Below are 21,185 nucleotides of genomic sequence, written 5' to 3'. Positions count from 1 at the left end.
ATTCAGCTACAAGGGAGTGCAATTTATGAATCTGCTTGATTATTCTCTGTTCACCATGTTCACTCTGCTCGGGTTTGATCAAACACTAAAAGCAAGTGAACCCCCCCCCCCCGAAAATGTATGACAAATTTGCACAGTAGGGATAATACTTTCTTCTTTCAATATCTCTCGAAGATCATGATGCCTCTGTACATTTTGATTCATCTCGTGCATCCGTCGTAAACAAGTAGGACGGTAGAAGCCATGAACCCCTGAGGGCTTTAGAGTTCTGCATCGGCGGGCTTGAAGTCTTCGAATCGTTCCTCCTCCCTTTTTAGGGTGGGGCTATCAAGGATACCAAGATCCTCGATGTTGTACCTCATCTTGGAATTCTCCTTTCCTTCATCCTTGCTTTCTCGGATCACCAACATTTGTGTCTGCAGACTGAGACGGTGGGCCAGGGGCGGCTTGAAAGACGAGCGAGAGTTAATGATCTTCCGCAGAGGTGTCGGCGGCAGGGCTTCCGTGATCGAGATGTTGTCTCCGCTGTCATCCCCGTCGTCGCTGTCATCGCTCCAGCTCTTGTCGCTAAGGCGGTCGATGCTGGTCAGCATCTCCAGTTTTTTATTGCTGGCCAGCTTCTCGCGTTTGAAGAGCTCGAAGGCGGTCTGGTACATGCACGCGATGGCGGTTGCTATTTCCTTGGTTTTGTCGTCCTTGGTGCAGGCCGCCGCGTGAACACGTAGGGAAACCTGATGTACAAGAATATTATTGAAGGAGACGCGTTATTTTTCTATTTATCATTGTCAGATTGTGTCAGTCATGTATTTGGATGGGTATTGGTGCGTGTGTGTGTTTGTAGTGAGTGTGCGCGCGTGCGTGCGTTACCTTCATTTTTACAATAAAGGAATGTGTCTGACTTTATGTCCATTGTCTGCATGAAATATTTATGTACAGTTAACAAAATTATTCATACCCCAGGGACATTTTTGGTTTTGAGCAGATTTCTCACAAGTAAATGATTGAGTGCTTGTGATTGGGTGTTATATCTCAACATTTCTATTGTTATGCAAATGAGGTGAAACTGGAATAAATGTCAATTTATGGAGGACAAATAAGAGTAAAAATTAAACACCCAATCACCATTACTCCTTCCTTCACTTGTAGGAAATCTGCTCAAAACTTGTAATTTCTCAGGGGTATGAATAATTTTGTTGTTAACTGTATACATAGCTACAGAAATAGTGATCCGTTTGAGTTTCAACTATTAGATTTTCATGATTCAATTCAAATGAGTATGCGCGCTTATAAATCAAAACATTTTTGACGCAAAATACATCTTCATAAATTGATAAGGGGACTTTAAGGCTATCGCAATTTTCTGAGAAAATGAGAAGTTATACTGTAGCATTGTCATCATGTAAATAGCGATCTCATAATAACACTCGAACTCTGAAATAAAGACTTACTCCATGATGACACATTTCTGTAATGTTAACATTGATTGGACAGATTGCTGTTGTTTCGGAAACCTTGAAATTTTTCACAACGCACGCATTGGTAAACTGTCTCCGTTGTGCTTTATTGTTTGTTGTATTGTCTTACTGTTTGTTAGTTCTGTCTCATTATGTTTTGTTCCAGAGCATTTCCTTTTAGTAATCTTACTGTTGTCCCAGTCTCGTTTCATATTCATTCGTGTCTGTGTACGTGTGTCTATTTGTTATTCTAGGGTGTTTTTTTTTCAGTGGGCTTCCAGACTTCTTCTTTTTTTGTCCTTGAATGTATATTCCTTAAATGTATATTTCTATTGCTGTTTTCTACCAGAAGGGCCCATATTCTATGTACAAGCTTTCCCTTTTAGCGGGTCCCTTCATTTTCAAACTTCACTTCACTTTTCATGACAATGTATATAAGATTACTACATAAAGTTCCGCAATTACTGTGTAATCTTTCCATTCTAAAATCTTTTTTTTACTTTACTCCCTGTAAGTAAAGAAAGTTAAGTGTGTATTTTTTGTCAAAATATGAAATAAAACATTAAAGTTTAAAAAGAATAGAAATGTCTCTACGGCGACTTGTGTGCCTCCGCCACAATGCATGGGTCTCCTAATAGTTTCATAGTACAATGTTTTGACAATGTGTGATGACAGTTTCAACTATAATAGACAAAATATCAAAATGACAGGTTTGTCACAAATGTGCTGAATGCCCACTTTCCTTGAACTAGGTTTCATTGCATGAATGACTTAATTGTCAGATTGCAGGTATTTGGGGATTTGAGGATTTTTACTTGACTTCTGACCCTTTTATAATTTACAAAGTAAGGAGAAAAAGTGTAATTCCAGTATGGTAAAATATTTGTATCTAAACCTGTCCTTTGACCCTTGACCTTTCACCTTAAAGTTCCAAACAGAATACTGTTAGGTAGAACATGTAGATAATTATGTAATAAGTTTCATGATACCTTGAGCTACTTTCGAGATATGGAGGAAGAAGTGAAATTTAGCACTTTTACTTGACCTTTGACCTTTTGGCAAGAAACTTTCCACGGAATATATTTTGGATAATACATGTATATATCAAGTTTCAAGAAAAATCCTGCAGACATTGCATAAATATGAAGTAGTGACATTTTGAAGAGTTGACCTTAACCTTTGAGCCCCCCCCCCCCCCATGACCCATGACCTCCCAATTCCCTAGATAATCACTGCCAGTCAGTACATGCTTATCATACTACGTTCCACGAACATGACGAAGATACCTTGAACCATTTGCAAGATATGGAAAAAAGCGTACAATTTCAACATTTTGACTTAACCTTTGACCCTTGACCTTTTACCTCATGACCCGAAACTCTCTCTGGAGAATCTTTATTTGGTAGTATATATACACTAAATTTCAAGAACATACCTTCAGGCATTGCATGGATATGGGGGAAATAGTGAAATTTTGAGCGTTTGACCTTGACCTGTGACCTTTGATCTTGAGCATGTGCACCTAAAAGTTGATAGGCACAACTTCGCCCACTCATATATATACATACCAAGTTTCATTAGGATACCTTAAACGGTTTTTTTTAGTTACGCTGTCCACAAAATTGATTACGGACGGAAGGACGGACGGACGGACGAACGGACAACCCGAAAAAAAAAAAACAACAATGCCTCCGGCACCACTTCGTGGCGGAGGCATGAAATCTATACAAGTAATATGTCATGAATCATTTTTTTTTATCTGAATCCTATCCGATTATACTTATCAAAATAATGACAATGCAAATGATAACTGACTCACTATTAAAGAAAATATACGCTATATAGTGACGATAACAAGGGTGTAATATCTGTGTGTTTGTATTTTTGTCATCATTCTGAAATATTAGACTCTGTCAACATTACGAGAAAAGGGCATGTCTTAAACGTCTACGTGGTTATCATAATCGGTTTAAACCTGCCTTCTACATGTACCTTAAAACTAAAGCAACCAACCCCCCCCCCCCCCCCTCAAAGACAGTGTCTGGAGGGAGGGAAGTATTTCAAAATAAACGTTCAGTCATCCATAAGTTGCGTGTTTCCTGTTACCGCATTTATAGGAAACTCGTATGAAATAAGGAAAATGTATATGGCAAAACAAAAAACGTCCAACGACCTTCACCGCTATTTTTGATTATATTCGTTTGTTTATGTTGCATTGTTTCACTATATTTGATACGAAGTTCTTTGTATTTTGTGCCGAGAGCTGTCTGTGTGTATTGCGTTGTTAATTGATACCGTTCGATTCAGTTCAGTTCAGTTTTGTTTCTGCATTCCATTTTGATACAACAGTAACAAACTATAACAAAGTGTCGGTATAACTGTACGACTAATTTGTATCCTTCAATACATGTTGTGTAGCACAATCGGCGGCAGAACCACTAAAATAAAAAAAAAGAAAAGACTAGCTATGCAGACCATGTTCAGAAGAGGGGCTTACTAGGAACATGGCCCAAGGTAACCTTACAATGTAAAGTAAACTATCGCAAGTACACAATGAATGTCACCAACCACTGGATAAACAGCGGCAATGTTGTGAGGTGTGCGTGTTGTGGTTTTTATAATGTTGATCTGTAGGAGAACTGACTATTATTACATATGCATGTTAATCTGAGACAGGATACGTACTATAATATCTTGGCTTCTTAAAGGTAAACTCATTGTTAGTATCATGGTTAGAGTCCTTTGATATCGTGGATGCATCCAATATTTATAGGTCTTACTAGTGTCCTCAAACACCAGGCAAAGAAAATTAATAGTGCGTAAATGATATCATTTCCGCAACGATAATTACATAATGATATCATATTTTACATGATATTGTAACGTTTGTAAGCTAGTGTTTCCCTATAACAACAGCCAAGATATAATGCACATGTTTGCAGTGTATGCTTTTCTTTATGTATGCCTCCAACCACAGACCAAGACAAGGTGCATGAATATATAATGATCGTATGCAAGCGTGTGCCTAAAGCAACAGGGCAAAACATAGTGTATGCTTATGTGTATCAGCTAGTAACAACAGGCCCAGATATTATTTGCAATGTAATTGATTTCTTTTTTTCTATTGGTTGAAGAAAGTGACCGACATTTTTTTGAGGTTCATAGCTCCCACCTGGAGGCGTGGCAGCTCGTGGCGATAAATCCACGCGAAGACGGTGGGATGCTGTTTGTCCGCCACGCAGCACGTGATCCTATGCAAGCTGAAGAACTGTTCCCTGTCCTCTTTCTTCTCGCCGCAACTTGACGCGTCCGCCCTGACTAGTCGCATCCCTTTACTGCCAACAAACAGCTTCACCTGTATTTATTTTTAAATGATAGAAATCACAATGCACGATCAGTGATCATAGGCAAATGCGTTTTTAGTACGATTTTTGGATAACACCCATCAACCATTATAGAATTAGGACACACAAAAAAACTACTTCTTATAATTTCCAGCCCTTCATAACAATACTAAATTTCTTAAGCTCTTTGTTCTCCTTCTCTCTTTCTTTCTTTTTTCTCTCTCTTTGTTTCTATCCCTCTTTCTCTATTCTATTCTTTGATTCTTCTTTCCCTTTCATTCTTTTTGTTCTATTTCCTACTCTCTCAGATCATTCTGCTACCATGATAATTCTGATAATTTTGATAATTTGTTTTGTAATACCCTACTCCTTACTAATAACTTTATGATTCTTTTATATAATCATGACCAATTATTATCCAATTATGCCTTATTTTACTCCTAAAACTTCAGTTAATTTCCTGTATCAAGTCGTAGAGCTTCGCCTGAAAAGTTGGCTATTCCTGATTTGGTTCTTGGAAATGCTTACTGGTCAATAGTATTTGAAAGTGGTGATATCAATTTTTCTTTTGATTATCTCATGGAAACATTTGTATTTGGATGATGTAATTACAAAACAAAAATGAAATAACTCAGGATATAAAACGACACCTTGGTTATCGTGGATTTCAAAATCAATTCTTCGTTCAATTAACTAGAAAAAAAAATCGATTGCATTACAGATGAAAATTTGAAAAAAAAATTAGCAATCAAATATAAGTACATTTCATGTAAAAAAGACTGTAACAACGATTTTACATTCTGTAAAGAAAAAAGTATTACTTTTAGCAATTGCAGAGATATGGGTTTGATATGAAAAAAAAAATCCAAGTAAGAATTCAGATATTGATAACTTAAAATTGAAAAATAAAACAATCAGTGACTCTGTTCACATTGCAAAAGTTTTTGATTCTTATTTTTCAGAGATAGACAAAAATTATGATCAAAATACCCCTGCGTCAGAAAACCATTTTACTAAATATCTGGGTCAGCAAAACCTCAATTCCGTTTTGTCCTTACTCAAACTATATTAGGCCCTAAAAGACATGAGGTTTTTGATATTGTATCTTCTTTGCAGAACAAGAACAGATCTGGTTACGATGTCGTAGATAATCTTATTCTTAAAGGTGTTACATCCCCATCAGTTTCTAATCTACTCGCTCATATATTCAATTTGTCAATTTCTAACGGTGTGTTTTCTGATAAGATGAAATTGGCCATTATTTATTAAAGAAGACAAATCTGAATCAGCAGTTCAATTTCATTATTGTCATCCTTGTAAAAAGTTTTAGAAAAAAACGCATTTGTAAGAGAATTATTAATTTTTGAACCTGCAATTATCAATTCTCAATTTGGTTTTCGAGAGAAACATAGTGCTACTCATGCCTTTTATATTGTCTATACTGGCATTACTTATTGGAATTCTTTGAGTTATGAATTATGGATTTGAACCAGCCTGTTGGCTCATTTTGTTATCCTTTCGAAGACCTTGCATTGCAGATGATATACTGTGACGTATTTTCTCGTCCCTATTGTCCTAAAACACATGCAGATTAGGATTCGACTTTATCTATATCATTTCTGCGTCAATTTCTCTATATTTCCGTGTCCTTTTCACTCGTGCCATTATTTTTTTCGACATACTTCTGTCGAGGAACGCTGGATCAGTTGTGTTGTCTTCCTGTCATATTAGTCTTGTTTAGAATTATTATTCTTTCTATTTGCTTTATTAGTTTCATTGTTGTTCTAGTCTCGTTTGATGTTCATTCTCCTGTGTGTATGTGTGTCTGTTTGTTACTCTGTCTTCTCAGCGAGCTTCCAGATCACTTTTTTCCTTTGTGCATTAACTTATTTTTCAATTGACATTCTTACCTGGGGGCCCACATTCTACAAGCTTTGTCTTTTCAGTGGGTTCCTCCATTTTTCAAAATTTGGGTATTGTTATTTCATTTTTTTTTTCAGTTCAGTGCTCGTGACAACGTATGATTACTACACGGTTGCACAATTATTCTTTGCTCTTCTCAATTAACTTTGTTTCGCTTATGAAACATTATTCTCTGTTACCAAAGAAAGTGAAATGTCTACATGTATGTTCTTTTCGGAAAAAAAAATGAAATGAAATTTTAATTGAATTGAACTGAATCAAATTAAATCAAATTAGACTGAATTGGTGGCCAATCAGGCTACCCAAAAACATATGTTTCTTAAAAAGTGACCATCTGATCGACGTTGATGTTGAGCCTTAATACAAACACACACACACACACACACACACACACACACACACACACACACACACAGAAACAGAAACAGGTGATCAATTGTGTTGGAATGACTCAAACTTCAAGGCGTTATCACTTCCTGACATTGTTCACCTGAACATACAGCCAACACGTAAAGCCAAACATAGGAATAAAAGAAACGCACAATAGAACTGCAACAACACCATGCTATATCATGCCCGAGAGGTGTCCTCTCCGATGCTCAAGTAAGATTTACATAGAGCTAGATGTGTAACGTCAGTTATGCCATGACCTCACGGTTACTGTGTCACAATGCAGTTGATGCATCTGAAAAAAAAAAAAAATGACGCAGAGCAATACTTTGTCACCAGGGAAACGAATAGGAGAATGCCTCCTCCGGTAAGAACAGAGCAAATCCTTCATAATTCCCTATCCTCTACGGAGATAGGAAAGGTGTTCAGCTTACTACGCAGACGAGAAGTCCAAATCAGAAAACAACACTTTTGTGAGTGCCGCATCTGATCCACACAATTTTTTGTGAAGGATAACTTTCGGCTTGCTCAAAAAGACTGTAATCAGTGTGTTTTAAAGGGATGGTATAGTAAGGATTCAGCGTTTACGTTTTTGCAAGATACTTAAATAACTTTACAAAATGTTAAAGAGCATACGATTCTAAGAGGAATTAAGAGTTTATCTGATGCAAATCGGTTTTGAAATGAGATATCCAAAAACAAAGTAAAGCAAAGGGATTTATTTGAAAGGCTGGCCTTATCTTTCATTAGGATTGCTTTGTTTGTTTGTTTGTTTTTTGGATATCTTAGCCATTTCAAAGCCAATTTTCATCAAATAAACTTTGAATTCCCCTTAGAATTATATGCTTTTATGTATTTCGTAAGAGGTTTCTTATTATCTTACAAAAAAAATCATAATCAAAATATGCTGGAAACCTGAGGCTCACACCGAAACCGTACCATTTCTTTAAATTTTGGACTTTAGCACCTCCTAAAACGGAAAAGGTGAAATAAATTGTATCACGAAACAAAAAGGAAGCTAGTAACAAACATAGCGATCGTGCCGGACAATCATTGAACGACAATAAGCAAAAAAGAAAAAAACAAACAAACAAACAAACACTTTTCGATTTCTTGGAAGTATACACACATATTATGTTATTCTACGAACAAATACATATTGGGATGAATATAATATTCTCACAAAACACACCAAAGGCAGATCACATGAGTTCAGGTAGACAGAATTCCTGAGCTGTCGATTTAAATGATAAGCTTTCATGATATCCAAGTCATCAAAATGGAATGGTAATTAAGTAATCAAAATGAAATAAGGAAAGTTTTTGTGTGTGTTTCTTTGTTTGTTGCGATTCTTTTTTTTTTTCCTTTGTTACGATCCAGTAACAGTTTATCCATGCATTTCTTCATCTATGAAGTATGTTTGGTCTCATTGTAAACAAACGACGTGCATTTAAATCTCATTGAATATGCGAAAGTCACATTGTACTTTACTTTTTTATATGCAAATGTCATATTGTATACTTTCGTCAGAAATGAAAATAAAATGAAATAAAGTAAATGAAATTAAAGTTGACCACGTGGGATTGCTGCTTTTATGAAAATGGGGTTTGAAGTAAAGGGTTTCTTTGACCTTGAACATTGTATGCCAAGCACTGAAAGGATGATTGAACACTATTGATGATACCAACCTAAAACGCTCTAAATTGTCAATCAGATGCATCAAAAACAACTCAACGCAATAATTTCATTAATTTCAACCTGAAAATCATTCACAACGTCTTATCCTTCATTAGACATCACTGACTGTTCTTAAACATTTTTTTTTCACTCTTTCGAAAAGCTTCATGGGTGGAAGATGGGGAAAATGTGAGTTCCGATTGAGAACAAAATGATTTTTCAGGCGCAAGGTTCTTCACCTTTTGTCTCCCTTCACAAATTAAATTTGTTAAGATCGCAACTGCTGATCTGTAAATTAACAAACATGTCGGGAAAAGGAACCAGTGGGACTCGAACCTGTCATGTACTGCCTTCCGGGCAGCGACACTATCATCAGGCTGTCCTTGGTTGTCGGCAGTGACACGACGAACATGGAACAAATACCCAAGCTCCGAAATTCCGACATTGTTATGTTAAGTAGTCCAAGGCGGACAAGGAAAAAAAAAATATTTGTTTTTTCAAAAATGTCATACAACCCCAGATGTGCCGACTTGATCCGAATGCATAATTTCATGCACGCACGCGGTTGAAAACACTTCCGACGACTTATTTGTAGCAGCAGATTTGCTAAGACTTGTCTACTCACATTACCGGGTCTAGTAGTCCATGGGCCAGGCCAGATATTGGTACCATCTGAGGTGGCAAAACCTTTTTGGTGTCATTTTGTTTGTCGGGCATAGATATGCTTATCAAGCTATGATAGCATTTCCAAATGAGTAGCTTAGTCATAGCAAATGAATTTTTAACCAATTTGGTCTCGTTGTTATATCCCTATACTTCTGAATCGAAACTAACCGCCATACAAAGAAGAGCACTGTCTTCTGTATGTTCCATAGAGCTGTAAAATGCAGTTCTATGGTATGTTCACAGGTGTTCTGTTTAAACGCGGTGCGCTTAGTCTTTATTCAAGGCAGCGAAGGGAATATCCAAAGGTTATGATGTCCACAGCGCTTAGTCTTTATTCTAGACGGCGAAGGGAACATCCAAAGCGTATGATACAGTGCATATCCTTTTATCTAAAAACAACAACAACAACAAAAGCAATTCCTCGTGAATTTTACCGTATCTTTCAATTATTTATCATTTTCAGGCGAAAACGCTACGGTGAAAACGCTGATACCACGCCAATGTCGCTTTATTTCCATCCAACAATGAGAGATAATGCAAAAACAATGTACCGGTACACTACAATACATTATAATGAATGATATTGTAAATGAACAGAGTGATTTTTGTTTAAAACTGATGTATTTGTTGAAAGGGTAGTATAAAAACAGTATAGATAATCCCTTTTATGAGGAACTTTAGATATGATAACGGTACATTGGTCTAGATAAAGAACTAAGCGCACCGCGAGACAGCTGTGGACATCATAACCCTTTGGATATTCCCTTCGCTGCCTTGAATAAAGACTAAGCGCACCGCGTTTACAACAGAACACCTGTGGACATACAGAAGGCAGTGCTCTTCTTTGTATAGCGGTTTAGTTTCGATTCAGAAGCATAGGGATATAAATACGAGACCAAATTGGTTAAAAATTCATTTATTATGACTAAGCTACTCATTTGGAAATGCTATCATAGCTTGATAAGCATGATATCTATGCCCGACAAACAAACTGACACCAAAAAGGTTGTGCCACCTCAGATGGTACCAACAACCCATTTTTCGGGTCTTGGCCCATGGACTATAGGACTTGTCCCCCGGAGGACAACTCCCCGAGGACTACTCCCACCTGACACCCCCCCGAGGACGTCTCCCCCGGAGGACGACTCCCCCGGGGGGACGACTCCCCCGGGGGGACGACTCCCCCGGGGGACAACTCTCCAGGGGGACCACTCCCCCGGAGGACCACTCCCCCCCCGGAGGACCACTCCCCCGGAGGACCACTCCCACGGAGGACAACTCCCACCTGACAACTGCCCCGGGGACGTCTCCTGGGGGACAATCCCATACTGAACAGAGATTGGTTTTTTGTGTGTCCTAGAAATTAAAAATAAATTCATCTGTGTAAAAACAGTATTCTTTTTAGATAAAATTTTAAATTAAAGTTGGCGTTACATAAGACACGTCCATCTTTATAACAAAGTTTTTGAAATCTCAGCACAAAGTTTTTACCATTGTACATGCTACATGACGTAATGTCGAAAAAAGTAGAAACGCAGGTCCATTTTATCACTGAAAATTGGTCAAGAGATAAACACATTGACGGAAACACGCTTTAGAGGGGAGAGTTCATTCCTTAGCATGTACCTGTTATTCTTCATTATTTTACAATATTTTAAGAAGTCTATTCTTTTATGATTTTCTTTTTCTTTTTGCAATTCATGATTATGATTTATTAAGGAATATGTTAAATGAAAGATATCATTCAGAGGGGTGAAGGCTCAAGTTTTTTAGTTTCTTCAGTTTGTCTCCCTCTACAAAGGAATATGTTGTTAGAAATACCCTTTTAATGGGGTTATGATTTCTATCTTAGATTCTTATGTTAGTTACTATCCTGTATGTCACTGTCAGTAATTTCATTGTGCAATTTTCGTTTGTTATGTTGACTGTGAATTTATCTGAACATCATTACAATTCCGAATGTCGGAGAAATAATTGACAGAAAAAAATATGAATATTCTGTTCCTGAAAAGACTTGAACGTGTAAAAAGGTAATATCTTCCAACAGGCATTGCGCACTGTAATGCAGAAACAGTATTAGCACTGGTTGCACAGTTACCATGCATCCTGAATGCACCAGCCACATACCGGTATCTGCATGACACACGTATAAAGTAACCCTTGCTGTACTATTGTTGGTAGAAAACACCAGATTGAGAGCTAGAACTTGTTATTAAGAGTATGGTAGTCAATACTACTTGAACAAATACAGAAAAAGTGCCAAAAAATGGCAGTTGGGGTAGGGGTAAAGGGCAAGGGAAATTTATAATGCCTAAATATGGGCAAAAGGTTAGTACCATGTGGAAGATTAGGTTTTACACTAAAATCATCATTATAATCCATTTCCATGACCCCAAAGACATGGGGTTAGACACCAAAACCATCACAATTGACCAAAAAATAGCCGAGTTATAACCAGAAATGTCTTTTTAAAGCCGAAACGGCGACCAGCTTGGATTTTTTTACGATTTCGGCCGGGGCACCCTGGATTTCGCATTTTTCGTTCTTTTTTTCAAAAATGGTGTCAGTAGGCACAAAGTCATCAAACTAAGGTGTGATGAGCATGTTCTGAAAATGTCACCCTCTTTAGCCCATCTCCAAGAGATATCAAATGATGACGACTGTAATATTTAGGCTGTTATTTAGAGAGTTCCTTCGTTGTTTCTTTAATCAGTCAGAATAAGCACACGATCTTGGCAGTAATTTGTTGTATTATGATCATGACGAGTTTGAACAATGCAAATGCTTTAGCGATATCGATGGCATCGGATGCCCTTTGTAGAGGGAGACAAACTGAAGAAACTAAAAACCTTGAGCCTTCACCCCTCTGAATAATATCTTTCTTTCATTAAACATATTCCCTAAATCATAATCATGAATTGCAAAAAGAAAAAGAAAATCATCAAAGAATGGCCTTCTTAAAATACTATAAAATAATGAAGAATAACAGGTACATGCGAAGGAATGAACTCTCCCCTCAAAAGCGTGTTTCCGTCAATATGTTTATCTCTTGACCAACTTTCAGTGGTAAAATTGACCTGCGTTTCTACTTTTTTCGACATTACATGTAGCGTGTACAATGGTAAAAACTTTGTGCTGAGATTTCAAAAACTTTGTTATAAAGATGGATGTGTCTTAGGTAACGCTAACTTTACTTTAAATTCTATATAAAAAGAGTACTGTTTTTACACGGATGAATTTAATTTTAATTTCTAGGACACGAAAAAGAAACATCTCTGTTCAGTCATGGGATTGTTCCCCAGGAGACGTCCCCGGGGCAGTTGTCAGGTGGGAGTTGTCCTTCGGGGGAGTTGCCCCCCGGGGGAGTGGTCCTTCGGGAGAGTGGTCCTCCGGGGGAGTGGTCAGAGGGGAGTGGTCCCCCGGGGGAGTTGTCCCCCGGGGAAGTAGTCCCCCGGGGCAGTTGTCCCCCGGGGGAGTTGTCCCCCGGGGGAGACGTCCTCCGGGGGAGTAGTCCTCCGGGGGGGGGGGGGGGGGGGGACGTCCTCCGGGGGAGTGGTCCTCCGGGGGAGCTGTCAGGTGGGAGTAGTCCCCGGGGGAGCAGTCCTCCGGGGGAGTTGTCCTGATACGCACATTACCAATGAATTGCAGAGTTTATGCAAAATCTATTCAGCCTTAAAGGGGCTGTACAGTACTGGCTGAGGTGGTGATTCATGTTTTGAACATTTCTAAGTGAGATAATGAGAAACCTCTTATGAAATATGAAAGAGCATGTAATTTTAAGAAGGATTTAATGTTTATTTAATGAAAATTGGTTTTCAAATGGCTGAGATATCCAAAAAAAGTGATGATAAAAGACTACAGGCCACGCCTTTTATTAGGATCTCTTTGTTTCACCTTGTTTTTGAATATCTCAGCCATTTCAAAACCGATTTTCATCAAATACACTTTTGATACCCCTTAGAATTGCATGCTCTCTGACATCTCATAGAGTGGTTTCTGAATATCTTGCAAAACGTTAAAAGCTAAATCCTCGCCTCGACCAGAACTGTCGCACCCTAAATAGATAACTTTCTATCTTGATTGAATATGAATACAGGAATAAAAAGGCGTTTTATAATCTCATAACAGGAGCTAAAGGCCAGGAGGAAACAAAAATTCCGTTTCATTTTCTAATATATCATGCATGATAGTGCATAGGAAGTTTGTGTGAATTTGATATCAATGTAGTGAAATAGTGTGTCTAGAAACATTTGGATTGCATGAGTTTATTAGAGCATGCCAGAAAAAAAAAAGAACAACTCTTACCGTCGACAGGTGATAAGTATCACATTGGCAATGTTTTATAAGATATTACTTTTCATTACAATACTATTTATTAACTAAACTTCTTTTAAACGGTATCATTTTTATTATTGTAATTACTCGCTGTACAATCAGTATTCTTAAAAGAATGAGTGACGGCAGTGGTACCTTTGCCATGGTTGCTTATTGTCTTTCAATGATGAACCATTTGTATAATATCTCAACATAACAGCTTCTTGCAAAATTGTTGTTGTTGGCACACCTGAGAGAAGCTCATCACCTTCGATCCATACTGTATCAATTTGACGTCTGCGTTTGTGCCACAACTAGAAACAATGATAAATGTCTTTTTGGGTGTTTCTGATTTAAAAAAAGAAAACAAATATGCCGTATTTTTCTTTACACGTCTTAAGTAATTATGCAAAACCATGCAGCTGAAAGGCAATTGTACAACGTACATCAGTAGTATACCATAGTGCTACAGAAAATGTGTGAAAATGGCCACAATTACACTTGCAGGTTAATCACCAACGACTTTAACGTGAAGAAAGAAGGGTTACCTTGGTGCAATTTCACTCTTCGTATTGGTGGGTACACTTTTGACAATGTTAAGGATGTTTTTTTTAGGTTACAGACAAAAGCGATGATGCCATACAGTCGACATAAGCAGTTCGCCCTGAAGTTATTTCGAATTTTTCTCGATAATCACGAGAAGCTATAAGCTCTCTCTTGCACCTAACAACGCATGAACTCTTAGCTGCTTTAAATGTGCATGCACCTTATTATAATCAATATGCCTTCCTTTGTGTGTCTTTTGTCCTTTCCAGTTTTCTCGTCTAGATTTTGTGTTGGGTTTTATAATGAAAGATCTTTAGCTGTAAATCTCGGAATAAGCCTGTCATCACCTTGCGTAATGTCTTTGGTCCTTATTCCCTGTTTTTTTCCCGTCGTCTTATGCACCATTCTTGTATTCTCCAATATGTCTTTTTATCGCATCTGATAATGAAATCTGATAATGAAATCTGATAATGAAATCTGATAATGAAACAAAAGCATTATCATTATTGAAATGTCAGCAATCTTGTTCGTTATACATTCTAATTTTTCATTGCTTGCTCATCAGTCAATTGCATGATCTGTTTGCTTGGAAGGTCATTCTATTGCTTCATATCACGTTAATCATAGGCCATAACAATGATCACAAGTAAAACCACACATAATTATGTAGTCACGCATAGGTGAGGCTCCACAGATGTCAGCCATTTGTCTAGATTTTGAAAACTTTAATAAAACTCGGTAAACATTCCTGTGTACAAAACAAACAATAATGGGTGGATCGTGCACCATCCGTTTTTATCCTAACGGTATGATCATCTTCTCTTCAGCTTTTGAATAACTGAGCTCAAAATATCTCTCCCTTCATTCGAATTCCAAATGGGTTTACTGCAATTTCAATAGCGCAGTGGGACTATTGTATTCACTATCGAAACCGCGGTGAAATGACTCTGCAGTTACCGTAGCAACCCTTAACTACCATTGTTGGTTCTCCCATTTTTCTCCGCATGAGATAGAGACAATGCGGGAGGATGATGGAAATGTAGAAGAAGAGGGAGGGCGACAGAGGAAGACATACAGAGAGAGAGAGAGAGAGAGAGAGAGAGAGAGAGAGGAAGAAATGAAATACTAAGAATTACCTTGGGGAGGAGATTCCGACCGGTACTAAACCGGAAGAGATAGATGGAGACGTGAAAAGACAAAAGAAACGAAGGATATGAAAAGATGAAAATATTAAGAAGTGGATATTTACAAGACGAAAAAGAGAATGAGACAGAGGGGCCTGCAAGGTAAAACAAGTAAATGATGAGAGGGATATACAAGAAGATCAGGAGCGAGGGAAAAAAACAAAGGAGAAAGAGAGAGTAATTGGTAGGACAGATGGACAGAGAAAATGATGATGAGATAGAAAAGAACAAAGATGCTTGATCTGCTCTTTCTTGTAGTACACACACACATACACACAAGACATATGTAATGATGTAAAGGTTGTGGTTCAGAGGAGTGGCGAAATGCACCAAAGGTATCGAAGACACTCTGAGGGCAATCACCAGCCATGAAAGGATGCGTTGCCGATTCACGGCGACTCGGCGCCACGCTGGAGAAAAGGGGAACGGAAGGGATGCAAATGGTAAAGAGAGAACGGATGCTGTATGGAACGGCCAAAGGGGGGGGGGCGTGCCGCAAATTAGGGTTTTATGAATTTGGATGGAATTCACTTGAGGCGTTGCCGGTTTTTTTTTTTTTTCAATTAGAAAATCATTGAACAGTTTCATAATATCATATGAAGAGTTACTGTGTAAACACTGTAAAGGGTAACGGGGATATCTTCACGAATCATCTTACCCATGCTTCACATCAATCAATCGAATCATCACACGAATCATCTTACCCATGCTACCCATGGTAGCATAAAAGCACGGCTTGTACGGTGTCATGCTTCTGTTCTTCAGATCTACTCAGAGGTTATGATTTTTAATATGAATATTCTATGACAATAATATGTCATTCATAAACAACAATTCACGTTATTTAATATGGACGTGTTGGTACTTATACGGGATGAGTAATAACTATACAGCCTGCCATAAAGTTTCATTGCTTCAAGGAATAAAGCAAAATTGTTTCAAATAATTCGACAACTGAAGAACTTGACACTAACGAACACATATACACATATGTTTAGGTTACTCCTGATATTTCAGCAAACCCTTCCACAATTTTCCTTGAATAATTTGATCATTTGTAAAGCACAGGGATACCTGTATTTCTTGTTTTGTCTTCTTTTGTTTTCCGCGTACAAACTCAGGAACTGACTAAAAATGTCACAATATATGAGTATACATGTTAGAGATTATTTTGGAGTCTGCAAATAATTCCGGTATTCAGAGGAGATCATGGGATAAAGGAACCAATTAATCATTTCAGTACATGTAGTAAATGATCTCATAATCTTACATCCACTATTGTAGAGATCTGATGAGTTGAACGTCTGGGATTGATCACGTCTCTAAAAACAAGATTCTGCCTGGTGTCGAATTTTGAACTTTGATTCTGATATCTACACTTTGACACCAACAATTTCTTTCAAGTCATAATCCTCGCTGAGCAAATCGGAACCAGAATTTACAATTTTACATTGAATTAAAAAGAAAACGAAAATCGGTCAGGTTAGAAAGACTAACATTATCTAATATCGGCGTGTGTGAATATATTCACAAGGGATAAATAGGTAAAGTATTCAAAACGTCTTGAAACAGAAGACCGTGTGTCTTCAATATACGATATGTATTAGAAGAGAGATGGTTGAATATGACAATCATCACAGTAAACGACGCTGACACAACGATAGAGAAATAATCAAATCGCATATCTCACGAAATATCGAACGGGTCACCTCTCACGCCTGACATACAATTCAGAGCTTTCCAACACAATTATCGGTGACCATAGCAACAGCTCCTATGGCGTTTTATGATCATTGAAAGGCACAGACAAAAAAGAATAATAATAACGAGCATCACGAGGAAGAGGAAAAGATTTTATTATAATCGTTCGAAACAACACTGCCAAACGTAAGAAATCTGCTGGTTTGAAAACAACCTTGCTGCATGTAGAAGGATGAAAAAGGCATCAAATGTATGCGTACTTTATTGTTACAAAAATATGCATCTATGCAAATAAATCCACCTTCTTCCCCGTCCTCTTCCTTATCCCCCAACCCCAACCCCTTCTCCTCCCGTCTCTCTCCCTCCCTCTCTCTCTCTCTCCATCTCTCTCTCTCTCTCTCTCTCTCTCCCATCATACATTCCTTTTATTCTCTTCCTCCTTTTTGCATTTCCCTCTCTCTTTTCCTCTCCCTGGCCACTGTGCTGCCTCTTTTACAGTGTTCTAAAAATCTAGAGAGAGAGAGAGCGAAAAAAAGCTAAAAGGGAGGAGGAATTGAACAACATCGACTTGAAAGCAAATGCTCGTTTTCAGCCTACTATAGCTTATCATCCAATTAACAAAAATAGATCGTCTGCACGTGCAGTTCTGATATTCCAGAGGAATGGCCCAATTCCTTCTTTTGATAGTTTGAGATCGGTAATTTGCCAAAAACTTCAACCGAGAATTATTTCGTAGTAATTGCTCATTTCACGATTTCATTGCGTCATAAAAAGAAAAAGTAAATGCACCCGTATTTGCAATTCTGTCTAAATTGCGTGTGTAAGTTGTGTGTATAAAAGTAAATAACATCCGTCCTTTATGTCTCTGGGAACAAGTTATTCTTCATTTACCTCGTCGCTACTCTTCAAATTATAAAATGGATGTTTCATTTTGTTTTACACGGGTAGGTGTAATTCATTGCCGTCGCTTCTGAGACAAACAGAAGTTGAATCTTCCTTTTATCTCTCAGGCTACAACTGTTGGTCATTATGTCATCAAACTCTACATTCACCCAAATAGAAAGGACAGGGCACAATTATGCAAATGATATAAATCTACTCCAGATGATCAGGAAATAGGACTTGGCCAATTGAGGAAATAGAGATACACCTTGAGGTTCCTCTTGAATGCAACACACTCAGACACTCAAGCACTATCACATCCAAGAGAGCAAGGAAACACTTGCACACAAAGAGAAGCAACAGTCCAGTCCTCAAGATTAGAAAGATACTGCCAGGATAACCTTTACAGTTTAGAGTAAGTGGGAAAAGACAGGGACAAAGAAAATGACGACAAAGACAGAGACAATAAGAGAAGGAAGGCTTATCTATCTAAAGTACGGTGATTATGATATAAGTAATGAAATATCAAAAAAAATACCGACAGAAAGCTTTATAACATTCTCAGTAATTTTCCCTGCTTTAATTGATTGCAATATATGAAAATGCTGTCAAATATGGAGATAAATGTCGAAAAGTCTATTGGGATATGGCGATGTTTTATGAAGAAAGAAAGAATACGTTCCAGTGGCCACATCTTTATCATAATCGGCTTGAAGTTATTGGAAAATGGACGTAGTTATATCTTTGATTACAGGCCATAACTAAGAACGCATGAGCACTTAACATTGATTAGATCCCCATTTTAGAATAGAGAAAAAAACCTCCACTGCCCATCAGCCGCCTATATCTCAAGGCATAAATTGTCAAGAACACTAAAATAGTCATACTTTTGACATGATGTAAAAATCATTTCCAATGGACATAAATCATGTAGGAACATTCCCCGTAAGAGAAACGACAGGCCAAAAATCAATTGAAAAATAAAGCTGCTTTATTAGTCTTTTGTCATCAAAACATTGACGGTATCAATGCGTTCTGTTTCATTCGATATAACTATCATGATTCATTTCTACGGAACTTTACGCCATTATTTCACAGCTAATAACTCAAGTCATTATTACGGTATAATTCGTGAAGAGCTGTGCGTGTGCTTTGAATGTTTGTCTGTGCGTTTGAATGTACGTCTGTCATATCCTCTCAAATTATACTCTTTTGACAAATGCGAAAAACAATGAGGTGAATGACATACAAATATCAGTGACATAAATGACATAACAGAAAGCTAAGTTTACGTCGCCACTCTCAGCGGTTACCTACTTTGACGTAGCGCTCTCCACATGCCGTGTTCTTCCAGATCTTCCGCACGGGGTACTCACAACACGCGTCTCCCCTGGAGCGGGCAGTTCGCATGCTGCCAAGGTAGTGGATAGTGTACTCCTTATCCTTAGGCGTTACAGTGAATCGCTGGTGTCTCCACTTAAAAGCGTCTGCAATCGTCGTAATCTTTGCCATATTAGCGGGAAACCTCGATGACCAAGACGATGATGATTACCAAAGAAATACAGTTATGACGGTGACGATGATTCAAATAATGATATTAGCAATGGCAATTACGGTTTAATCATCGGACACAATTCGTAAATGGTTCCGATGTTTGACGGCGTGATGACGAACCTAACGGAAAATCCAAATACATTCTATTCAGTTTTTGGTGTTGAATTTGTATTTGCAATGGGGCAAGTCAAAAATACGGGTTTTCGGCCATTCAGTCACCGATGACTGTGTCGGCAGTCACGGGAAACAAGCACTGGGTAAAAAAAAAAAAAAAGAAGAACAAAAATCACATATACTGGATTCCCGCGTGCTGGTGAATTGCTTGAGATGTCCTTCCCCACAAAAAAAGAAAAGAAAAGAAAAGCATATGACTATACTTATCTCTCTGCTTTTTCTGTTTAGTAATCAGCTCAACGCCAAAACATTCGTCAGTATAAGAAAGACGGAACAAATTTGAGTCTTGAGTACAAGGACTTATTTGAAGAATTGCTTTCCTCCCTTGAAGTCATCTGGCGAATAACAAATCTTCGAAGAGATACGTAGCGCGTCGTCACGAAGCACTTGTACGGTATTCCTCCTCAACTCTGTCATTTCCAACGTTGGCACAAAAATCCCACCACCTACGCTGCAAGTCACGTGATCTTGGCTAAAGAATAGAAAGCAATAGATAAAAGAAGTAAAGACTATAAATGAGCAGTTCAGAGTGCTGTATGAGAACATTTCACTGTTGTCATATAGTTCACAGGGTGCATTCCTTGATACAGAATGGTATCAAAATCACACAAGCGAACCAGTATTTATTTACGCAATGTTTAATTGCGATATGTACTCATGAGTGCATACAGGCATTCTATTTTTTTTCCTCATTTATATTTGTAAGTATAAGTAAGGTTCATGCACTTATCATGTCATAGCTTGTAATGCGTATCAAGAAATGGCACTGTTTCATACATGCAACTCACGTCATTGAAAATGAGTTTCTGTTGTTGTTGTTGTTTTTGTTGCTGTCATCGTCGTCGTCAGACTAATGGTATTTAAAAGTCTCTGTCAAATTCACACTGTGCAAATCCCAGCGACAAACGAACCACACACAAATCATCCCACATCACTTTGTTTAGAAGACACACACACACACAAAAGAATATAATTTTAAAGGCAATTTTGTGAGATGCTAGACTTTTATAGAACAGAACTGAGTGATTAAAATGATAAGAATACACAACGGAGTAAAACGCACAAACACGCGCGCGCGCGCAACGCCAAAAACAAAACCATCAAATCAGAAACAATCAAAACAGGGTGCGTACGGGGAGCGAGTACGGGGATTATGCGGGTAATAGTGATTACAAATGCATTTCTCACTGAAAAAATATGAAGATATTTGTACAAACAAGTCGGAAAGCAAATGAATTAGACTCCGGACGTTCATAGCATAGTTGTTTTTGCTCGACTGACACAAAATGTAATTTGAAATAATGTTTGTAGTAAAATTCCTTCCCTTTTTTAAGATGGAATACACGAATCAGCGCATAGTTTTTTCCCTCATGATT

The 21,185-nt window shown here is 37.9% G+C and overlaps 1 protein-coding gene across 1 annotated transcript; it reads right to left on the bottom strand.

Moving 5' to 3' along the window:
* Positions 1-260: 260 nt before the first annotated feature.
* On the bottom strand, positions 261-19,593 carry LOC139734479 (protein FAM43A-like). The gene is made up of 3 exons (XM_071645262.1): positions 19,399-19,593; positions 4,627-4,809; positions 261-731 (listed from the first exon to the last, which is right to left on the bottom strand). Exons 1-3 carry the CDS (start codon positions 19,591-19,593, stop codon positions 261-263), a joined length of 849 nt encoding a protein of 282 aa, XP_071501363.1.
* Positions 19,594-21,185: the final 1,592 nt, after the last annotated feature.

The sequence above is a fragment of the Diadema antillarum genome, unplaced genomic scaffold (assembly GCF_040938485.1).
Source record: "Diadema antillarum isolate AM-2024a unplaced genomic scaffold, OU_Dant_1.0 seq00000527_RagTag, whole genome shotgun sequence".
Classification (NCBI taxonomy): Eukaryota; Metazoa; Echinodermata; class Echinoidea; order Diadematoida; family Diadematidae; genus Diadema; species Diadema antillarum.
Note: the sequence above shows the minus strand (reverse complement) of the source record. Positions and strands in the feature narration are given on the sequence as shown.

Coding starts and splice junctions, on each gene's coding strand:
- LOC139734479 (XM_071645262.1), bottom strand. CDS start 19,593: ATGGCAAAGATTACGACGATTGCAGACGCTTTTAAGTGGAGACACCAG. Junction 4,810..19,398: donor GTGGAGAGCGCTACGTCAAA/GTAGGTAACCGC, acceptor AAATAAATACAG/GTGAAGCTGTTTGTTGGCAG. Junction 732..4,626: donor ACGAGCTGCCACGCCTCCAG/GTGGGAGCTATG, acceptor CTTGTACATCAG/GTTTCCCTACGTGTTCACGC.